We start from the raw sequence: 17,657 nt of genomic DNA on the forward strand, positions 1-17,657 counted from the left end.
CCAGGAATGGTGGCATTTTCGCTGTACCTCCAGAGTTGTCCACAACCTACCTGGTGGCTTAGAGGGAGTGTCCCTTTGCCACAGCCTGACTTCTTCCAGGGGTCAGGCCCCCCGAAGCTTGCTTGTTCTCAGAAGGCTGCATGCATAGTGGTTTCCCTCCACTTTGGCAGTTCTGGTTTCCATGCAGACGCCTGTGTGTCGTGACATGCTGCTTGCTGCCTCCCCGCTCACAAGCAGCGCTGACCAGACAATCTGTGTACATGCATGTATGTCTTTATATGAATAGACTACAGATGAATGCACCTCTTCTTCACAAACCAAGAGCCTTTGACCACTGGCTCTTTTTAAATCTAATCTGATTGTATTTTTGTCCGTTACCATTTAGTCCCCTTCTACCCTCCTCTGCCCAGCAGTCACCACGCTGCTGTCCGTGTCCACGAGTCCTTTTTCCTTCTTTGCTCAATCCATCCACCCCTAACCTTCCTCCCACAATAGCCATCATCTCATCTCCATCTACGAGTCTGTCTCTGTTTTGCTTGTTAGTTCAGTTTGTTCATCAGATACCACATATGAGTAGGATCATGTGGTATTTGTCTTTCTCTGACTGGCTTGCTTCACTTAGCATAATGTTTTCTAGTCCATCCATGCTGTTGCAAAGGGTAAAATTTTTTTTTATGGCCAAGTAGAATTCCATTGTGTAAATATACCACAGTTGTTGTTTTTTTTTAATCCACTCACCTACTGGTGGACACTTGGGCTGCTTCCGTATCTTGGCAATTGTGAGTAACACTGCAATGAACATAGAGGTGATTATGTTCTTTTGAATTAGTGTTTTGGGTTCCTTTGGATATATTCCCAGAAGTGGGATCCCTGGGTCAAAAGGCAGACCCATTTTTCATTTTTTGCAGTACCTCCACACTGCTCTCCACAGTGGTCGCACCAGTCTGCACTCCCACCAACAGTGCAAAAGTATCCCCCTTTCTCCACGTCCTCGCCAGCACTTGTTGTTTGTTAGTTTATTCACGATAGCCATTCTGACCTGCGTAAGATGGAATCACTGTGGTTTTAATTTGTATTTCTCTGATGATTAGTGACATTGAGCATTTTTTCATATGTCTATTGACCATCTGTATGTCCTCTCTGGAGAAGTGTCTGTTCAGGTCCTTTGCCCATTTTTTAATTGTGTTGTTTGTTTTGATGGTATTGAGTTTTGTAAGTACTTTATAAATTTTGGATATTAACCCCTCATCAGATGTATCAGCGAATATGTTCTCCCATTCTGTGGGTTGTCTTTTTATTTTGTTGATGTTTTCCTTTGCTGTGCAGAAGCTTGTTGGTTTCATGTAGTCCCATTGGTTTATTTTTTCTTTTGTTTTCCTTGTCTGGGGAGGTACATCTGATAAAACGATTTCTATGAGCAATATTTGCCTATGTTTCTTCTAGGATTTTTATGGTTTTAGGGTCTAACAGTTATGTCTTTGATCCATTTTGAATTTATTCTTGTGTGTGGTATGAGAACGTGGTCTACTTTCACTTTTCTGCATGTATCTGTCCAATTTTCTCAATACCACTTACTGAATAAACCACTTTAGCCCATTGTATACGCTTGCTTTCTCTGTCGAATATTAATTGGCTATAAAGGTAGGGGTTTATTTCTGGGCTCTCCATTCCATTCCATTGATTGATGTGTGTTTTTATGACAGCACCAAGCTGTTTTGGTCACTGTGGCCTTGTAGGACAGTTTGATATTAGGTAGCGTGATTCCTCCAACTTTGCTCTTTCTCAGGATCACTCTTGCTATGTGGGGCCTTTTGTTCCATAGAAATCTTTGAAATATTTGTTCTAGTTCTGTGAAATACGTCGTTGAAATCTTGATAGGAATTGCATCGAATCTGTAGATTGCTTTGGGTAGTATGGACATTTTAATGATGTTAATTCTTCCTATCCATAAACACTGTATGTGCTTCCACTTATTTGTATCTTCTTCAATTTCTTCATTGTCTTATAGTTTTTTGAGTACAGGTCTTTTACATCCTTGGTTAGGTTCATGCCTAGGTATTTCATTATTTTTGAAGCAATTGTGAATGGGATTGTTTCTTAATTTCCCTTTCTGTTAGTTCATTATTAGCATATAAAAATGCAACTGATTTCTGAATATTAATTTAGTATCCTGCTACTTTGGTGAATTCATTTATCAGTTCTGGTAGTTTTGGGGTGGAATATTTGGGTTTCTCCATGTACAGCATCATGTCATCTGCAAATAAAAGACAGTTTTACTTCTTCCTTTCCAATTTGAATGCTTTTTATTCTTCTTGTCTGATTGCTGTGGCTAGGACTTCCAGTAGCTGTTAAGTAAGAGAGGTGAAAGTGGGCATTCCTGTCTTGTTCCTGATCTTAAGGGCAATGCTTTTAGTTTGGGCTGTTGAATATGACTCTGTCAGTGGGTTTGTTATATACAGCCTTTTTTATGTTTAAGTATGTTCTTCCTATTTCCACTTTGTTGATTTTATCAAAAGTCTTTTCTGTATATATTGATATAATCAAATGGTTTTTATCCTTCATTTTGTTTATGTGGTGAATTATATTTATTTGCAAATGTTGCACCAACCTTGCATTCCTGGAATAAATCTCACTTGATCATGGCGTATGATCTTTTGGATGCATTGCTGTATTTGGTTTGCTAATATTTTGTTGAAGATTTTAGCATCTATGTTCATCAGGGATATTGGCCTATAATGTTCTTTCTATGTAATGTCGTTATCTGATTTTTGGAATTAGGATAATGCTGGCCTTGTAAAATGAGTTGGAGAGCCTTCCTTTCCCTTGAATGTAATGAAATAGTTTGAGAAAGAGGGGGTGTTAGTTCTCAGAATATTTGGTAAAATTCACCCGTGAAGCCACCTGGTCCAAGGCTTTTGTTTGTTGGTAGGTTTTTGATTACTGCTTCAGTTTCATTATGTGTAATCTGTCTAATCAGATTTTCTGATTGTTCATGACATTTTTGGAAGATTTTCTGTTTCTAGGAATTTATTCATTTGATCCAGGTTGTCCAGGTTGTTGGCATATAACTGTTCATAATATTTTCTTACAGCCCTTTGTATTTCTTTGGTGTCAGTTATTATTTCTCTTCTTTCCTTTCTTATGTCATTTATTTGGGTTATTTCTCTTTTTCTCCTGATGAGTCCAGTTAAAGATTTGTCAATCTTGCTTATCTTTTTAAAGAACCAGCTCTTGGATTTGTTGATCTTTTATATCACTTTTTAAGGCTCTATTTCATTTATATCTGCTCTGATCTTTATTATGTCCTTCCTTTTACTCACTTTGGACTTTGTTTTTCTTTTTTAAGTTAAGTGTGAAGTTAGATTGTTCATTTGAGCTTTTTCTTGTTTTTTGAGATAGGCCTGTAATGCTATGAATTTCCCTCTTTGGACTGCTTTGCCAATGTCCCACAGATCTGAGATTATTGTGTCCTCATTTTCATATGTTTCAAGATATCTTTTGATTTCTTCCTCGATCTTATTGTTGACCCAGTCATTATTTAATATGTTATTTAGCTTCCATGTCTTTGCGTATTTTTCATTGTTCTTCTTGTGATTGATTTCTAGTTTCATAGTGTTGTGGTAAAAGAAGGTCCTTGATATGATTTCTGTCTTCTTAAATTTATTGAGAATTGTTTTGTGTCCCAACTTGTGGTCTATGCTAGAAAACATTCCATGTGCACTTGAAAAGTATGTGTATTCTGCTGCTTTGGCGTGAAACGCTCTGCAGATATCAATTAAATCCATTTGATCTAGTGTGTTGTTGAAGGCTGCTGTGTCCTTGTTGATTTTCTGCCTGGAAGATCTATCCATTGAAGTCGATCCCCAGCTATGACTATGTTTGTGTCGATCTCTCCCTTGTGTCTTTATGTCCATCAAGGTTTGCTTTACATATCTGGGTGCGCCTATGTTGGGTGCGTAAATGTTTACTAAGGTTACATCCTCTTGTTGGATTGTTCCCTTTAGCATTATGTAGTGGTCTTCTCTGTCTCTCACTATAGACTTGGTTTTAAAGTCTATCTTGTCAGATCTAAGTACTGTTACCCACCTTTTCCTTTTCCATTTGTATGCAATACCTTTTTCCAACCCTTTACTTTTAGTCTGTGTGTATCTTTTGATCTGAGATGGGTCTCTTGGAGGCAGCATATATATGGGTCTTGTTTTCTTACCCATTGAGCTACCCTATGTCTTTCTGTTGGAGCGTTTAAGCTGTTTACATTTAAGGTGATTATTGACAGATATGTATGTAGTGTCATTTTATTGTTAGACTGTTTTCCTCTTTTTTAAAATTTCTTTTTAAAGTAAGCCCTTCAACATGTGTTGCAGTGTTGTCAACTGCGCTGTAGTTTTGATGTTAGCAAAAGCCTTTAGCTTTTTCTTGTCTGGGAAGCTCCTTATTTATCCTTCAGTTTTAAATGATAGCCTTGCTGGGTAAAGTAGCCTTGGTTGTAGGTCCTTGCTTCTCATCAACTTGAAAATTCCACACCACTCCCTTCTGGCTGGAATGTTTCTGCTGGGTAATCAGATGCACTGGCTCTTTTGAATCCGATGCATGTCTTCCACGGGATTGGGATTGTGGCAGCACAGGTGGCCATCTTAGGGATGGGTTGTGTCCAGGACAAGGGGATCCACTGGCTAACTAGACTTGGCAGTGAACATTTGGTACCTGACCGATGAGTGGAAAGTGGCGTTGTGCCTGTTCCTGTCACTGTTGGGGATGGGGGCAAACCCGTCTCTTTGAGACGTGAAGAAATAAACACCTAAATCATGAGCTGCTCAGAGGCTGTCCCCTGTGCTGGAGAGGACGGGTGTCAGCAGCAACAGGCATCATCACCCTGCGACTTGCTGAGACCCCCCTCAAATGACTTGTGTTGTCATCATAACAGTTTTCTGCTCTGGCTTGTCTGGGCCTCTCGAATCCTCACCACGATCTGGCGAGGAGATAGTGAGTATTAACCCCACTTCGGAGCGGAGGAAACTGAGGCTCCAAGAGAGCCAGGAACGCTTGCCAGGTTCCCCAGCTGGGCTGGGGGTGCCAGCCCCAGTCTGTCAAACCCCACGTGTCTGGGCAATGGCTTCTTGAAGTCAGGGCTTGTCCTATGTACCTGTGTGCCCAGGTCTGCCGGGCCCAAAGCAGCCACTCACAAATGTTTGCTGAATGACTGAATGGCCCTGGTATTCTGTGGGTCCGGTGCACCAGCTCAGCCCATCCTGACGTGTAGCCCTGCCGTCCCCATAGCTCCATGTTTGGGGTGTCACCCCTGCCTGTGACGCCAGTGAGTCATTTCACTTTGTGAGCTTGTTGTCTTACCCGCAAAGCACAGACTGAGACCTGCCGCACTTCAGTGAACCGTCAAATGTGCGAGACCTTCAGATGCCTGAGTCCTGTGCACAAGCCAAGTCAGAGTGAGTGGCAGATTCATGCCAAGGGGGCCTACGGCCTTGGCGGCAGGCACTCCCCTGGGGCTGCCAGGGCCTCTTCCCAGCACCATGGAGAGTGGAGGCTGTTTCTCAAACTGACCTGCCTGTGCGTGGCCCAGCTCTTGTGTGGCTGGGAAACTGGGGACAGGAAGGAACCGGGGCCCTTCGCATGTGTTACTTAATAATCCCTGCGCACTTGGAGGCAGATGTCAGCGCTCCATTACACAAAAGACGAGAAAACTGATGCTCAGAGGTGCCGAGTCCCTTGCCCAGGATCTCACGGCTAGGAAGTTGTCCAGAAAAGAGTCGTCCGGGGACACCAAACCTCCCCTTGTCCCTTTGCCAGAATCCAATCTATCCCACCACACTCTGAGTCAAGAGGGGGAAGTTCAGAGAAACGAGTGAGCCCAGAGAAGATTTATTTTTCCTTTGATAAAAGTGTGCACAGGAGATATTACAGTCAGGAGTCCTCAGTTTTCACCAAAAAGTCAGAAGTTATTGCAGTTGTGCCCAATGGCTCTGATGTGGAAGGAAAACTAGAAAGCTTCCCGTGTTCAGAGAGAGGGACCTCGTTTAAAGTTGTAGGGTCCGCCCCACAATGGGGTGCACTGGGGTCAAGAGTGAGAGGAAAGGACAATGGGGGCAACAGGGTGGCCTGCGCAAGGGCAGGCTGGGGCCACCTCCCTACTGGAGGCAGTGCACAGGTGGCCGGCCAGGCCCTGTAAAGGGGACAGCAGAGCCAGGACCACAGGGTGCCTTGGGGTGGCCAGCGGGTGTCTCACCCCCGCCGCAGCGCCTGCAGCTGGTGGGCCACCTTCTCCAGCTCTGCCTCGATGGCCGACAGGCTCTCCAGCTCCTGGTCCTAGGAGAGAAGACCGAGGGTCATACAGGGACTGTATGCCGGCATGGCGGAGTATGCTGCCAGCCAGACAGGCTGTGCTGCTGGCTGGCTGTGTGGCCTTGGACAGGTGGCTTTGCCTCTCTGAGCCTCAGGGGCCTCTGTGTACCACGGGGACAGGAATGCCACCCTACAGGGCTGCTCCGAGGAGTCCTGTGCCCCTGGATGTGGAGAAGCAGGCCCTGACCCCACCCCCCACCCCCGGTGGCCTCTTACTCAGGCCTGCTGCCTCCTGAATGGCCCCAGGGGCCCCTGAAAAACAAAGCCTGTGGTTCAGGGCTCCTTCCGGTCCCCCACACCAGACTTAGACTATGGTGGTGGCTCTGGGTGTGAGGCCAGGCCTCCTGACCTGAGCGTCCATGGGCCTGAGGCACAGGTGCGAGCTGTCCCTGGTCTGCCTGCCTGGGGTTGGGCCTCAGTCCCCGCTCCCAGTCAGGCAGTCTGAGCTCTGATTGACAGGCTGGTTCAAGGATGTTCTGTGAGCATGAACCCGGCTGGGTACCCCCACCTCGGGAAGCTTCCTGGAAGCCTCCTGCCCTCAAACTCGGAGCAGGAGTCAGGGGAGGCCGCCCCAGCCTTGACCCAGGAGAGGTGGTCTTCTTGGGGTCCCTGCTGGATACCAGTCTACAGAGGGTACCCTCCCCCATCCCACACTGGGACAGCACAGACAACCCTACCAGGGACCTACTCAGTTGCCATGGAAACAGGGACCCTAGAGCCCTCTGTCTTGGAGTAGGCCATGGGGTATGGGTTCCATGATGCTGGGGCCATTTCTAAGGAGACCCTTGGCCTGGGCAGAGTGGTCCGCACTGCCGCTCCCTGCAATGCAGGGCTCCCTCTGCCTGTGGAGACATGAGCTGGCAGGCACCTCAGGGCCCCTGTGGGGGTGGGGCAGGAGTGACCAGAGGTGCCCAGCCTTGTCCTGGGCCCAAAAATGAGGCGGGAGGCAAGCTGCTATGGCCTGTAGCCCCATCCTCTCGGTCTCCTGGGGACACAGGCAAGTGCCTTCTTCCTCTTGGGTTGCCAGGGCCCTGGTCCCAGGCCCAGAGAGAGGGTTGGAGACCAGAGGAAGTGGCCAAACCCTCCTCTGGGTGCACAGGTCCCAGCCCCCATAAGTTCCTAATTCCCACCTGGGCTCTGAGGCTTGAACCATTGACCCCTGGCCTGCCCGTTTCAACCCCAAGGCTGCGTGGCCACCCTGCCAGGGGCCCCAGCTCCCTGCCCCAGTCCTGTGGGGCTGCAGCTCTGTTCCCCACTGAGTTGCTCGCACAGCCCCGGGCACGGCTGGGTTTCAAAGCTCACATGTGACCTGGTCATGACAATGCGGTGACTGATGAGGTTCGGAGGAGAGTGACCTGCCCAGGGTCCCACAGCAGGAGGAGACAGAACCCAGGCTTTCGGGCACCCACATGCTTCCCCAACTCACCACCAGACAGAAAGTCAAACTGGTTCTTCCCCTCCCCCTCTGCTATTCAGGGGTGGGAAGCAGGGCCTGAACCTGGGAGAGAAGGGTATACCGGGGCTACGTGGGGTCCAAGGGGGGGTCTTACCAAAATGCCAACTGTCCCGTTAGTGTCCTGTCCTCTCATGCCCTCCCAGCTCTCAGGGCCCGTGGCACCCTGGCCTCGGATCCCTGGGGTAGCACGTGGCCCTCCTCAGGCCAGTCCCGTCAGGTCCTCCAGTTTCCAATCTCTCTCCATCCAAACCCCCAGCTCCACCCATTGCCACCCCCTTGCCCTGCTCCCAAGCCTGCAGAGGCTCCGTTGTCTTCAGGACAGTTGCCTCTCAGTGTCTCTGGAGACCAGCTCAACTTGCCACCTGACACGCCCTCTCTCCTGCCCCTTCCCAGGTCTCTACCGAGTCTGCCGGAGCGCCCTGTGCGAGCCCATCTCCAGCCCAGACTCCCAGGGGACCGAGTCCCCTTGTGGAGCAGCAGCCACATACACATCCGGGGGCCACTGCCCCTCAGCTGGGTCCACACCCAAGGGCCTGGCCTGGGGCTGGCTGCGGCCTGTACCAACCTCTGGTCTGCGGTTGGCGCTGCCTTCCTCCTCCTTCTTCTCCTCTGGGTGGCTGTGCCCCCGGAGGGGCAGGCCTGCCTCCACGGTGTCCTCCTGGGGGGACGGCCTCCACCCTCGCAGCCTGGTGCCCCTGAAGCCGTAGCCCCGGGCCTGGTAGGGGAGCTGCATGGAGCGGTCCGGGTCGTCGTCCTCCACGTCCTCCCCGGCCAGCCGCTTCTCAGCTGTCAGCTCTCTGGCCAGCTGGTCCATCTTGCTCCATCGCTTGGCTTCCTCCCACTCCTTGGAGAACCGCTCCTCCTGCTCCTGCTCCCTGCTCTTCCCGCCCCGGAAGGGGCCTAGAGGGGCCCCTGCCATCTCCTCCTCCTCCTCCTCCTCCTCCTCCTCCTGCAGGGACTGTTCCTGCTCTCCCTTCTGAGTTTCCTCAGCCCCAGTCTTCCCACCTCCATCCACAGCCGGAGCCTTGGATTGACCTGGAGCAGGTGGTGGACAAGAGTAGGAGATGAAGGCGGGTTCGCCACCCTCCCCAGCCCGGCCACTGCCTGGGGCCGCTCTGTGGCCTCCATTGAACCACAGACCCCACATGCAGGGCCGGCTCAGCCTCACCTCAAGATTCTACTTGGATGGAAAAGGCCATCTTGACCCCATGCTTTGCAAGACCCTCTCAGCAACTAGGGGGATCGTGGCTGCTTCTGCCTTTAGCCCTTTCAGCCCAGCAGCCCTCAGCTCAGAGGTCACCTGGCTACTCAGAGAGGAAGGACCTTGATGAGGCTCCAGGGAGAAGCCAGGGTCTTTCCCAAACCTGGCTGAAGTTGACAAAGGTTCCCAGAGAAGCCTGGTCCCTCGTCATGTAGTCCCTCTGTTCCCAAAGCCTACCCACCCAACCTGCAGAGCCCCTCCGGCCTCGGGGGTTGAGGGATGGGGGTCTCTGTGGAATAGTGGAGATGCATGATTTTGGAGTCAGACAAACCCGGGTTGGAATCTCCGATTTTACTACAAATTAGCTGTGTGACCTTGGGCAAATTACTTAACCTCCCTGAATCTTAGTTTCCATCTGGAAAGTGGAGATTATACCTGCTGTCAGGGTTGTTGTGAAGGTGGGATGAGATTATGAATGAGGCCCCCCTCCCACGCACCCCCTCTCGCCTACACATCGCTGAGGTCTCAGGTAGCATACGTACTCTCGCCCCTCGGGGCCTCCTTGTAGCCGAGGCTCGGGTGGGCGTCAGATGCTGCGGTGGGGCCTTCTTCTTCAGAGACAACCTTCTCTTCAGCCTCTGGGTCCTCCTCCTCCTCCTCCTCCTCCTCCTCCTCTCTCTTTGCCTGCTTCCCTTGCTCCGCACCCAAGCCCTTTTCTGTGTTCACTAGACCCTGGGAGGGGGCCTCGCTGTCCCCCTGAGCCTGCGGGCCTGGATATTTCTGGCTGGGGAGGCTGGCTGGGGGGTGGGAGTTGGTAGCCTCCTCCTCCCCTGGGGCTTGGTCATCCTCCTCAAGCGTGGAGCCCTGCCCAGGCTCCAGGGAGGCCGGGGGCCCGGCTCCGTCCGCGTCTCCGCCATTCCTCTCCACCTCGCTAGAGTCCCCCGTTTCCTCTGCGGCCTCCTTGGAGGACATCTCTTCCGTCCCCTCTGCAGAAAGAACAGAGCAAAGTCAGGCCCCGAGGGCCGGGCTGCATTCGGGGTCTCCCCAGAGCCCAAGTTCAGATCTAAGGACCACAGCTACCCTCTCCATGTCCCAGTTTGACCTGGGCACAGATGGATCATGTTTCTTTGTAAGTCTACCTCTTAAAGAAGAAGGGTGATTTAAAAAAAAGAAAAAAGGCCTTTAAAATGTCCCCAGAAGATAGAGTCCTGAGTGGAAAATTAGGGCATCAGCTGAACTACTGTGTGATCTTGGGGGAGGGGTCCCCCAACCTTCCTGTGTGAGGGGCACCATTATTGTGATTTCCTTCCTTCTTCCACATGGGGCTTCTTGGTCCTGAGCATCCCAGAAGAGTGCTCAGTTCCTCGATAGTTGGCATTTTCGTTGAAAGGTGTTTTCTTGTGGCTGTTTTGAAGACAGCCTGTGAACTAGCATTAGTCCCCCCCCCCCCAGCACCAGGAAGCCTACAGTTGCACAAAGCAGCATGCGTCCACCACATGCCCCCAGGACTCCCACTGAACGTGCTCCCGTCCCACTCCCAGAAGCTCAGACGGTCCCTCAGAAAGGCGAGGAGGCCTGTCCATGCCCGTGAAGTCTGTGGGCTGCCGAGCTGAGCCCTGAGCCCAAGCTTCCGAATGCCAAGCACAGGGTGCTCTTTGCACTGACACTGGCTGCTTCCCGTGTTGAAGCTTCCAGATGTGCACATGCGCGCACACTCACTGCACCCGCTCCTGCAGCTCCTGACAGACATCCATGGTCATCCAGATGCTTGTTGCCATGGAACCAGCTTGTGGGAGCCCACGCCCTGCCCCAGCCACCACTGGAGAGATGGCCCTGGCCCATGTGAGAGCCCCTGGGCCACACCAGCAGGCAGGCCTCCGGATAGAAGACCACCGAAACCCTGCTCCTACAGACTGGCCTTCTTCGCCCACCTTCCACATGCAAAGGGTGGGGCCGACGGGGGCACTTTGGGGGTGTTTGCAGGTAGGAGGATGAGTCACAGACCCCCCTTGACCTAAGCCATGATCTCTTTGACCCCTAAAAGCTCTCTGGCTCGAGAAAGATGACCCAGTTCGTCTAGTGTTTCACACGTGCTCCTCTGGGACCCTCTTGCAACTTGGCTAGGCCGAGGGACCACCCCACCCCGGGAGGGCAGGGGCTCAGGGCAGGGGCCCTGCTGCAGGGGCTGCTGGGAAAAGCCAGGCCAGACACTTCCTGCTCTCTGGGATGAGCAGATGGGACTGAAGGAGGGCTTGGGAGTGAGACAGACCCAGAGCCACGTCTCCAGTTATGCCTTGGACAAGGGGCTTGCCCTCCCTGGGCCTCATTTGTAAGTGGGAGGAAATAACAGCTACGTTAGAGGGTGTCAAGAAGGGGCTCCTGCCTCCCAGCAAGACTCAGTCTACAACAGCTGCTGTTAGTATCTCCTCCCTCTCTCCCCTGGCCCCCGGCCAGACGGGCCGGCACGCACCCTTCGGCCCGTCTTGGTCGTTCTGCTGCTCAAGAACTTCCGAGAGTTCCTCCTCAAAGCTGCTGTGTTTCTTCTGCTGCTGTGCCCTCTCCTTGGCACCTGGTGTGAGAAAAGGAGAAGAAAGTCCCCTTTAGTCTGAGCCGGCATGTTTGTCTACAAAAGGGAAGGCCCCTCCATTTCCTTGGGTGTCATGTTCCAGGCTTGCCCGGCGGGGGAGGGGGCGAGAACTCAAGGAGCCGGGAAGGGCTGGCTGCCCTGGTCCCCACCCAGCTGGGGCCCATCAGTGGCCATATACCTCCAGGCTCAGTTTCTCACCTTGGAAATGAGAACAAGCCCTGCCTGCTGCCCCAACAGAGCGACACGGACTCAGATGGAGCGGAGGGTCCCGGGGCAGATGTGGAGACTGGGGCCCTCTCAGGACCCGCCTGGTATTTGGGGGTCCCTGCAGCACGAGTTTACAGGACAGTCACCACTACTTCCTGGGGGTTCTTGATTCAGGCAAATGCCATTCACCCTGGACCCCATACGTGCAGGCCCCTGGGAGAAAGCAAACCCCATGCCTGTGTCCAAGCCCTGGGTTGTCATCTGCTGCTGGGATGCAGAGACCCCTCTCCCTGCGTCAGCCCAAGGCTGCCGCCACCTGGGACTATCCCCACCTATGCCTGTTCCTGACGAGGGCTCCTTGCCCAGGCCAACTCTGTAGCTGGTGATGATTTTTCCCCCACGATGAGGGTTTCTGGAATGGCCAGAGAAGCCTGACACAGCGGTCATGGGCAAGGGAGGCTGCCCAGAGGAAAGAGACCCTCTCTGCCACCCAATCAGGAAAGCAACCCTGCTGCAGTGGCTGAACTCGAGGCAGAGCTGCCTCAGGTCCTGGCAAAGCCCTAACCCACTGCATTACCTTGGGCAAGACCCTCAACCTCTCTGGGCCTTGATCTCTTCAACCACATCAGCGGCAGGCTGAACCCAGGAGTGTGGAGGAACCCTCCCTCCCACTCTCTAGTCAAAGGGCATTAACTGCGAATCAGGAAGATGCGGACCTGCCAGACCTTCCACCCTGATTTCCTGACTCTCAGTCCCTGGAATTTACCCAGATGCAGGTGCAGTGGCTGGAAATACCTTGGAGAGCAAGGTCTTGGAGCTCTTTCAGCAAATTCTGGTGTCGCAGGATTGAGAGGATCCGTTCATCTGCAATGAGGGAGAGTCGTCATGGGCCGAGGCCAGAGAACAAACAGCCGAGAAAGAGACGCCATCAGCAGTTTCAGCTGAGACAAGGACTGGATTCTGGACGCTCAAAGCCTGGGTGGTAGCAGCAAGACTGGGTCTTGAGATAACACTTGAAATGACGTGGTTTCCAAGGCGGCGGCCAGTTTTCCGCTACAACAGCAGGGGCAGCCCCTGTCCCAGCAGTCCGACCTCGGCCGAGAGACGGCAGCCCTGAGGTGCAGTAGGGGCGTCCCGAGACACGACCCGTCTGCCCGCCTCCTCGCCTTCGCGTGTGCTGCCCGAACCTCCAGGATCCCTTTCTCCATTTCACTACCCGTTGGTGTCCCACTTCTCTCTTAACCCCAACCGCAGTGCTAATGGTGGCTCTAACCAAGGGCGGGCCCAAAGCTGCCTCCTTCCCGTGCCCATCATGGGTGGTCCTTTACACATCACGTATCCATAGGTGTTGCTGGCACTGGGGCTACAGCACACCGCATCCTTGTCCCCAGGGGGCTCACACTCCCTTGCAGCCCAGAGTCCTAACTATTTGCATTCATTTTTGTCCCCTCCGCTGGTCAGTAAGCTCCAGTGTACCTTGCTCTCCCTGCACAGCTCAGATGGGCACACACACAATCAGTGCCTATTGGTTTAGATCACTGAATTCCATCAAAAGCCACCCACCCAGGCCCCCAGCCCAGCAGGCAGCAGCCCCGCACCGCCGGCCTGGCCCCTACCTCCTCGGAGTGTCTCAAAACACTCCTGGCTCACAGGCACCGGGCTGGGCTTGGAGAGCGTGTCGGAGATGACCTCGACAATGCACTTCATCACCTGGGAAGAGAGCAGAGCAGGCAGGGCGGCTGGTTTGGGCATGGAACTCAGCCCCTGGGAGCTCCAGGGCAAGTTTCTAATGAGGACGTACGGCACAGGGGGCAAACACGAGGCCCGCGGGCTGACTCCGGCCCTCCACCTTGTTTTATCTGGCCCAGCACCTTGTTTCTACACGGCGGCCGTGCCGAGCTCTCACTTAACTGTTAAGGAGTAGTTACACTTATACAGTCCTAAAATTACATTTGGCCCTTCGAAGGCAACTGTGAGGCTGATGTGGCCCCCGGTGAAAATGAGTTTGACACCCTTGACATAGGGCACTAGCTTTTGTCTTCGGCAGTCCATGCATGCCTAGCTCAGGGGTGCAGCTCCCCTTTCTCAGCCAGAGAACAGCAGTGGCAAGAGAAACCCCTTATGGTACTTATCATGTGCCACGTGACCCCATCACTTGGCCAGCAGGTGCCCTTCTGCGGTGGGCGTGGCTACCTGGCACCCTCTTGTCCCCAAGGGTTTCTCCGAAGATGGGGAAGCTGCTCTCGGGCATCAGACACATGTCTTGCCAAAGTGCTTTAGTCTTGCAGATGCCCAGAAGGTCAGCTACTGCCCTGACTGGTGTGGCTCAGCAGGTTTTGTGGCATCCTTCCTGCAAGTGGGAAGGTCGCCAGTTTGATTCCATGTCAGGGTACATGTTTGGGTTGGAGGCCAGGTCCCCAGTTGGGGGTGTGCGAGAGGCAGCTGATTGATGTTCCTCTACCTCTCTCCCTCCCCTCCCCTCTCCCTAAAAATAAATACATAAAATCTTTTTGAAAAAAAAAAAAGAAAAAGAAAACAGCCGTCAGCCATCTCTAGGAAGCCTGCCTCAACCGCCCAGGGGAGAACATAGGCCTTCCCTGGCTCTTGCCCTGTCTGGAAATGGCCACTGGACCACTGTCTCCCGACAACCATGGCGCTGTCACATGCAGGGGATCACAGTCTGGCTCCACAGCAGGGGCCCGCCGCTGGAGATGGGCACGCATCAGCTATACCTGGACGCCCACCGCAGCCATATCCCTGCAAGTCTTATTCGGTCCCTAGCAAGGTGCTGTGGATAATCAGGCACCTGGTAAATGGACAATTGAAGACAGCGCCAACTGCAGCGTGTGTGGTATCTCAGCTGTGTTGCCTGGGGTATGTGACTTGGCCACTCTGAGCCTCAGTTTCTTCCCTTGTAAAATGGAACTGAGAAGAACAAACACTCTATAAAGCGGGAAGTGCCACCCCCCCCCAGGGATGGATACACAACCCCCAGCCTGCTTCAGCTGTCTAGAGCCAGGCAGAGGGGCAGGAGGTGTCAGACGTGCGTCAGGCAATGCTGGTTGGGAGTGAGGGGGTGGAAGGCTGTGTGTACAGGTGCCAAGGCAACCCGTCCAAGGATCCAGGATGGCAAACTGGCAAACGGCTTTTACGGTTGTCATAGCATCCAAGGATGGAACGTTCAGGTCTTACCCAGCTGTCCTGGTGCCTCTGACCCCAGGCTCCTGAGTACAATATGGTGACTTAAAGGTCTCCCAGAAGGGACCTGGTGAGGAGGGCCCTTCAGCCTATACCTCGTTTTTTCCTGCAACCCCAGACCTTGCACTGGGAATAGCAGATAACCAACAGTCCAAGAGGACAGATTCTGAGAGACAGAAATTGGGTATGGATCCCAAGAACAATGGGGAGATCGAGAAGGGAACCCCTAGAAGTAACACTGCCTATTTACTGAGGACCTACTATGTGTCGGGCACCTTACACCTGATTCCAACACCTCACAACTCTCCTTGAGGGAAATACTATTACAGATGGGAAAAGAAGAAGCTCAGAGAAGTTAAGGGATTTCCCCAAGACCACACAGCTTCAATGAGTGGGAGAGGTTTAAATACAGACTTGTCTGCAACTAAAGAAGAAAAAACATAATTGAGCAAATCGGTGCATTCTCTGGAATGCAAGGGCACAGCTGCTGGAAAGGTGGGGAGCAGAAACTTATCTGACTCTCAGTGAAGGTGTCTGTGGGCACCGGAGACTGGAACAATAGCCTCAGCTCAGACGTGAACAAATTTCCAGTACACGCCCAACATGGAGTGTCTCCCACTGGTTACAGAACCCCCCACCAGTGTCTCCCAAGCTCCTCTCCTGGGTGACATCCACCATCAGCCCTAAATGACTGGGACCCTAGACCCAGAAGCCACAACAAAGGTTTTCACGGCAGCCCTCTGGGAAAGTGGGGCTTGAGTGCCTGTAGGTAGGATGTGTTGCTGGAGGAGCCTTGGGGGGAGGGGTTAAAGTAAAGGGGGAAGTGAAGACCTGGTTCTCAAGTGTGTGGATGACCACAGCCACAGAATGGAGAGGCCATCCCCAGCAGCCCTAGCTGGGTCTGCCAGACTCGAATGTTCAAGACAGTGGGTCCAGCACCCCAGTCCAGCAGGTAAGACACAGGCCCCAATGGGCTGCAGACTCAGCTCGGAGGATGCTGGGGAAGTCCCCACAGCAGGATGGCGGGGCAGCCAAGCAGCCTTTGATGTCTTTTTTTGTGAGCTGTTCCCAGGCTCAGCAGCCGCAGTGCTGGCTGTGGGCTTCATTCCAGACTCACTTCTGCAGCTGCCCAAGGACTGGCTGTATGGTGTGCACCGGGGCCTCCTGTCCCCCTCCTGGGCATCCCCGCACCCCTTCTTACCTCGGTGTCCCTCTTATTCACAGGGCTATTCACAGGGAGGGCGCTGACTGGGAAGAAAAAGAGAAAGCTGGGGTTACCCCTCTGCTCTGAAGGGAGAGCCCAGTCCTTCTTTCCCAACAGGGTTCATTGAGGGCTCATTCACCTCGGTGTTCCCACTCAAAACCACCCCCACCCAAATGACACGCTGGGGCTGATTTTGTTTCCCTTCCCTGGCTGCTGCCCCAAGGGGGTGTCTCCCAGAGGCTGCCCTGAAGCCTTAAACCCTGCCCTTTGGGGAAGCTTCTGCTCTGGAGGGAGTGTGGGAGCTGATGGCAAGCGTGAAAACAAGGCCAAGGGCTGAATGGGGTTGGGGTGGGAGGAGAATGCGGGGAGAGGCAGAGAGACCCGGGCGGTGAGGGAAAAGAAATGGAGAAGGAGGGCTGTGAGAGACGATACTGAGAGGTAAAAGTCAAGGGCAGGAGCACGGGGAGAGCGAGAGGATGAAGAGGGACAGCGGCGAGAGTTAGAACCAGCCTCAGACCTCCCATCTCCCCCTGTGACCTTGGCCAGCCACGGCACGGAGCCGGAGCTGGCCCTAGTGCAGCCCAGACTGCAGCCCAGACAGGGGGTGGAGGCGCCAGGGGGCCCTGCCTCGCCGGGTCAGGAGTCGCGCCCAAAGCGTCGGGTCTGTGGCCACTTCGCTGGGTCAAGAGGGAGGCGGAGGCGCTGTCCGAGGTGCTGAAAACTCTTGGTGCGGTAGGGCAGGTAAGGAGGAGGGTCGCGCGGCACTGCACGGAGCCTGGGCGTCAGGGAGGACAGGGCGGGAGGAGGCAGGGCGCCCAGGCCACTTCCCCGAGACCCCGCGCTCGCTCACCTTGCCCCGCGCAGAGCAGAAGCGCCAGGACAGCGGCGGAGCGCATGGCGAACCCGGGGCGCCGAGCAGCCGGAGGTCTAGGGCCGGGCACGGCGGGCACCCAGGCGAGGGGTGGCTGGACCGGCGGTGCGGAGAGAGCTACCGCGGCACCGGTAGTAGATGGGGTGGTCGCTGCGTCTCGGTGTTTGTCCGTCTATCGGTCCGCCCACCAGCCTCACTGTGACCAGGTTGGGACACTGCAGTAGAGGCAGCAGTGGCGGCAGCGCTCTCGCGCGCCCGCTTATATACCCCGACCCCGGAAATGACGTCATCGGGCCTCCCCCTGTCTCCTTTCCCCACCCCAGTGGGGGTCCGGCTGCAGTTCGCTCCCCCTCCCGGCCTTACCCCTCTTGCCCCTGGTCCCCCGCTGCACACAGCTCCTGGGTCGGGCAACGAGGCAGGCATCCGGCTTCCAGGTGGTGGCACGGGGACCCAGCTGACCCTCCACCACTGGATGGCTCCACTGACTTGCTGTGCGTCCTTGGGAAAGGCACTCCGGGTCTCTGGGCCCTCGAATTCCTCCAGCGTGAGCGCGCTGAGGACCTTGCCCACCCTAGC

At 53.7% G+C, this 17,657-nt stretch overlaps 1 protein-coding gene across 1 annotated transcript; it reads right to left on the minus strand.

Moving 5' to 3' along the window:
* Positions 1-5,861: 5,861 nt before the first annotated feature.
* On the minus strand, positions 5,862-17,301 carry CHGA (chromogranin A). Its single transcript, XM_037130425.2, has 8 exons — positions 17,061-17,301; positions 16,208-16,254; positions 13,425-13,518; positions 12,604-12,672; positions 11,485-11,583; positions 9,557-10,000; positions 8,379-8,848; positions 5,862-6,321 (listed from the first exon to the last, which is right to left on the minus strand). The coding sequence occupies exons 1-8, from the start codon at positions 17,104-17,106 to the stop codon at positions 6,238-6,240; spliced, it is 1,353 nt and encodes a 450-aa protein (XP_036986320.2). The 5' UTR covers positions 17,107-17,301; the 3' UTR covers positions 5,862-6,237.
* Positions 17,302-17,657: the final 356 nt, after the last annotated feature.

The sequence above is a fragment of the Artibeus jamaicensis genome, unplaced genomic scaffold, assembly GCF_021234435.1.
Source record: "Artibeus jamaicensis isolate MK-2021 breed Jamaican fruit bat unplaced genomic scaffold, CSHL_Jam_final contig_444, whole genome shotgun sequence".
Classification (NCBI taxonomy): Eukaryota; Metazoa; Chordata; class Mammalia; order Chiroptera; family Phyllostomidae; genus Artibeus; species Artibeus jamaicensis.

What these genes read in the sequence shown, in the direction of transcription:
- CHGA (XM_037130425.2), bottom strand. Translation starts at nt 17,106, where the DNA reads ATGCGCTCCGCCGCTGTCCTGGCGCTTCTGCTCTGCGCGGGGCAAG. An exon ending in CGACCAAGACGGGCCGAAGG is followed by an intron (nt 10,001 to 11,484) that starts GTGCGTGCCGGC and finishes TTCTTTCTGCAG; the next exon opens with AGGGGACGGAAGAGATGTCC. An exon ending in GCGCCAACCGCAGACCAGAG is followed by an intron (nt 6,322 to 8,378) that starts GTTGGTACAGGC and finishes CTTCTCTCCTAG; the next exon opens with GACCAGGAGCTGGAGAGCCT.